Source organism: Anneissia japonica, unplaced genomic scaffold (genome assembly GCF_011630105.1).
Source record: "Anneissia japonica isolate Jap-2015-1 unplaced genomic scaffold, ASM1163010v1 scaffold287705_len1045735_cov187, whole genome shotgun sequence".
Taxonomy (NCBI): domain Eukaryota; kingdom Metazoa; phylum Echinodermata; class Crinoidea; order Comatulida; family Comatulidae; genus Anneissia; species Anneissia japonica.
Genome location: NW_022709509.1, coordinates 245,081 through 250,032, shown reverse-complemented (window position 1 = coordinate 250,032; position 4,952 = coordinate 245,081). Strand labels below are relative to the sequence as shown.

The window sequence follows — 4,952 nt, the reverse complement described above, 5'->3', positions numbered from 1 at the left end:
ATAGGCCTATATATAAGCCAATGCCAACTATTATTTTAACAGCTAAAATCATTATATTTGGGCACTAGACATATGGAATTATGATTATTTTCTATTGTTTAATCATTTATTATATTCAAATGCCTGTCTAAGGGAAATTGTGACTCTGAGTGTGTATCAAAGTTACCTTGGTAGTACTGTATTGGATTGGATTGGATTTATTCGGTGTAAACACCAAGGATAGCCCACGAAAGTCTAGAAGAAGACTTATTTCCAGTGGGGTCCTTCTGGTGGTGATTAGGCAGTATACTGGGAGACAATCACCTACTCTTTTCCGAAGAGTGTACTGCGTTCTTTAACGTGCACATGGGCCATAATGCACACAGGACCAACGGCTTAAACGTCTCATCCGAAAGACGGTGCACTATTGTAACTTGTATTTCAGCCCTCTAGCCGAAGCACAAGGAGAGGCAGCGATGGGAATTGAACCGGGGACCTAGAGATCTCCACGGTTTAGCGCACACACAGCGGCTACCACCAGATTAGCCGACTGAGCTAAGATGCTACAAGGGTTTTAGCCAGAAAAACGAAATAGGACCCGTCCAAAATGGAAGCCAGTGGGCGTGGCACTCAGTCGATGGGCGGGCAGGTGAGCCACGTCCACTCGGGGCAATTCCCCTTCCCAAACATAAGGAAACAAAAATTTATCTTTAGAGGGCACTTAAGGGTGTTTAATCAATGACGGAAAGTAAAGTTTAAATATACTTTACCCTGTACAATAGGTCAGCACTCTCGACTAACATAAAATCAACTAAAATGCTATCCCTACAACAAATTACTGTATGCAATTGTATTTGCAACTAAAAAAGGGTTATCTAAAAGCCTCATAGACTATACTTCGAGTTGCACTGGAATAAAAATACCAGTATGCATATCAATTCAAATTTAACAACGAACCTTACTTCGTAACATTAAAATTTACAGAAATTCTAAATGTCATTTTGTATATAGTAAGTTAGTCGTTTCTTTTTTTCAATTTGAATTATACAGTATTTAGTCTGTACCTGTGTATGTGTAGCCGCCCGTGTCGTGTTACATGCCTGATGATCCTTTATATTTTGTATATGAATAATGACAGACCCCTAAAGTTCAGAGTTAAAAAATTCAGACCCCAAAATTCACAGATAGGCCTATCCAGCTAACCATAAGGATTCTCTAGAGATTCTATGAGGAATGATTTTTACAATTTAGGCTTATTAACTGTTTTATAATATTTATATAATATAATAACTTTTTCAAAAATTAATACATATCATATAAGAATAATAGTAAGTTTAGATTGATTCGGCCTTCAACGAATGCTGTACTAAATACTCTGTTGACATAGTGTAGGCCAGGGAGAGAGAGCAGGCTCAAGCTAAATGTAGTATATAGGCCTAATGTATGGCCTATGCCCACCGAAAATCCAACCATAATTCCTCCATGATCGCCGCGACGTGAAAAAGCTACAGCGAGTGCAGTCCAGCGAAACGAGATTGAGCATGCGCTAGTAATACCTTCGTGCATGAATAATTCATTAATTTTTGCTCAACTTACCTACGATAAATAAAAATTCGCCACCGGCGAGCCGTCACATTTGTGGGAATCCCATCGAATATTGGTACGAAAACAATGTACATTCAATCAATAAAGATTGTTTTTATCAAACGTAAATGTGATTTAGCTTTAGTTTAATGTAACAATCGATAGATTTGTCTTTTAATTCAATCGATATATATATATATATATATATATATATATATATATATATTCCTGTCTCTTATACACATCTAGATGTTATATATGTATATATATCTCTGTGTGTGTGTGCGTGTGTGTATATCCATTATATTTCCAAGGAGGTATATAAGATATGAAGAGAAGCGGGTTAATTTCTTACTTGGTTTAACCAATTGAGCATGAGTCATAATTGCTCTATTTATTATCGCAGTCTTTTTAAATTGTTTGCCCATTTTTGGCAAACGTTGCATGGATAAACCTCGGATACCACTCAGTACATCAATCATGCATCTCTGCAGAAAGAAGATGTTAAGTGGTCTTTGTCGACAAAGTCGTCGCCTAGTAATCATCAACGTCTTTGAGAGTACTGGCAGATGACTGGATGATGAAAGCGGTTAAGGCTAATTGTTCTCGGACTGCATTCCACCGTTGCTCTTGGTTGTTGATATCTTCATCTATGCGATAAAGACTATCGACAAGTCCAGGGAACGCATCTCCAGCGTATACGTTTTTACTGCTTGGTGCAAAGACTATATGTCTACAATAAAACAAATATCAGCATGTAATCTATTCTATCAATCTTTATAGAGCCAGTTTATGATGTATTTTTGTCTAGCAATATAAAGCTAAGGTCATCCTCTTAAATGATAAACCTTTTTGACCCTGACTAGACCCTTGCTTTAAATTCGCATACTGTATAGAATGATTTTGCTATGTTATAACAAAGATACTAAAAATACAAGATAGAGCACTCACATAGCAAAAATGAGGCGAAAATTGGTCCAGACGTACGCGGCGCCCTTCTCTTTTTATTAGGGCGCCCTTCTGTCTGTCATTTTATTGTTTTGATTTGTTTATGCCTACTTGTTTGTATATAATGGATAATGGCAACGATTTCAACCTCCGCAAAAGGAGGTTATATATTCACATTTATGTAACGGTGGCAGAAGTTTTTTAGATCCAGCCGTACGCGGCGCCCCATTGTTTGTATTCCCACCATGCATTTCGGTGGAACAATTTTTTTTTTCTGTGGAGATCTCTATCTTGTGTTTCTATTATCTTTGGTTATAATAAGGTTGAGTATCATTACTCTCCAGTATAGTGACAGACGAGTATGTTATTTATAGAATAATTCATAAAAAGATATGAATATTGATGACCAGGACAAATAGTCTTCTACATTAAAGTATGAATGTGTATAAACCATTATTAACTTACTTTAGGTGATTCCGACCAGGTAAACCTAACGGATCAATAAACGCCCTCTCGAATAACATAAGCTGATCATTGATTCTTCGGACTGCAAGAACACTAAGATATAAGGTGTGTCATTCATTAAACATTTTGTTATCATGTTTAAATATTTATATAACACAGCCAATAAGTTCCATAACATAATAGAACTTCTCATTAGAATAATGTTAGATTTAGACATATTATAAATAAATTAAATTAGACTTATTTTATTGGGCAGCACACTGGGAGGAAAAAAAAAATTCTACTCTTTTCCGAAGTGTGCACTGCGTTCTTTAGCGTGCACAAGAGCCACGTAAAACACGGGAATAATGGAGTAAACGGTTTCATAAAAAAAAAAAAAAAAAAAAAAAAAACAAACAAAAAAAAAAACCCCAAAAAAACGGTGCGCTATTGAAACTTGCATTTCAGTCCTCAATCTGAAACACAAGGAGAGTCTCAGTGATGGGAATTGAACCGTTGACCAGGATATGATTATAACTCAGAGGGGCTCAGAGCACTGACAGTGGCTACCAAGTGTCTAGCCAACTGTAAGCTGTTTTATAGAACTAATTTCTATAAAATATTCATTATAATAAAGGTTTATAATTATATCTAGGCCCCATTTTTACACAAATGTATTGAGTTTATGTAAAATAACAATTTTGTGCATATATAATATGAATTACAAAACAGCCGCTAGGTCTTTAAACTAGAATAAAAAAAATTGTTTCGACAAGCCAATGTATTGTTTCTAAATTATAAATCATGCAAGTTCTCAGTACTTCAGAAAAGCCACATCTATATTGATAACAGGGGCGGATAAAGGAGTTAGCAAAAGGGGGGGGGGGCGCCAAAGTAAAGATGGACGACCAGCCAAGATAAAATCCGCTACTGTATATTAACACTGAGTAAATTACAAGTGTTCTATTTATCACCAGGTGGATTTATGAATAGCACTCTCCTATGGTGCTTTTGGTAGGAAAAGAAGACTTAAACACTGTGGGTGTAATTTTTTCTTTGCAAAAAAATAGAGGGGGGGGGGGTGCGTGAGCGCCACACCACCCTCCACCCAAATCCGCCACTGGAAATAGGCCTAGGCCCTAGGTTTAGGTAGGCCTACTTTGTTTCATGTCAGGCGCGTAACAGGGGTCTTGGGTCAGAGGGGGGGGGCATCTGGGGGGGAAAGGTAATAATTTTCCCGGTTAGTAATTTATCATACCCACCCCACACCCCCTCCACATATAGAAAACAATACGACATAGGGCTTATCTTATAATTTATAATATAGGCCACACACGTGTGTTTGAAACTAAATATAAGCATTTTCATCACGGTTTTATTTTTTACAAACATATTCTTTCACCATCAATACACATTGAGGCCCTTCTTTTAGCTTAAAACGATCTATCTTAAATGTTTCTTTCTTGAGTTTGGGACTATTATGTGTTGAAATAACTTAAAAGGATAACCCTAAAAAAGCCCTAGTAAATGCGCGCGAAGCGCACAAACAGTTTTTTTGTTTTTAATTCTAATTTCGTCGGAATTGATCCCAAATCCCTGAAATGTGCAATTTTTAGAGGAAATTGGCCTGCTCTGAAAAGTAATACGCGCGATGAGCGCGAAATTTGAGAATTTTAGGCACTTTCAGAGGATGAAAAGGGCATTTATCAAGGGGTGGGGAAAGATTTTCCAAAGATGGATATTTTCCCCTTCCCCCCCCCCCGATGTTTTTAATTCTAATTTCGTCGGAATTGATCCAAAATCCCTAAAATGTGCAATTTTTAGAGGAAATTGGCCTACTCTTACAAGAATTTTGAGATTTTTAGGCACTTTCAGGGGATGAAAAGGGCATTTATAAAGGGGTGGGAAAAAATTTCCAAAGATAGATATTTTCCCCTTGTTCCCCGGTGGTTAGCCTACGCCATAGATCAAAGGAGTTAAGTGGAGAAGAGGTTGCA

The 4,952-nt window shown here is 37.0% G+C and overlaps 1 protein-coding gene across 2 annotated transcripts in view; it reads right to left on the bottom strand.

The window, feature by feature from the left end:
* Nucleotides 1-1,822: 1,822 nt before the first annotated feature.
* The window catches only part of LOC117106712 (N-acetylated-alpha-linked acidic dipeptidase 2-like), a 15,112-nt gene continuing 11,982 nt past the window's right edge, over nucleotides 1,823-4,952 (bottom strand). For both annotated transcript variants that reach the window (XM_033248124.1, XM_033248122.1), the window contains exons 16-17: nucleotides 2,977-3,069; nucleotides 1,823-2,296 (exon numbers count right to left, since the gene is read on the bottom strand). In XM_033248124.1, the coding sequence (XP_033104015.1) occupies nucleotides 2,098-2,296; nucleotides 2,977-3,069 (292 nt within the window). In that variant the 3' untranslated portion in view covers nucleotides 1,823-2,097. The remainder of the gene's footprint in view (nucleotides 2,297-2,976; nucleotides 3,070-4,952) is intronic.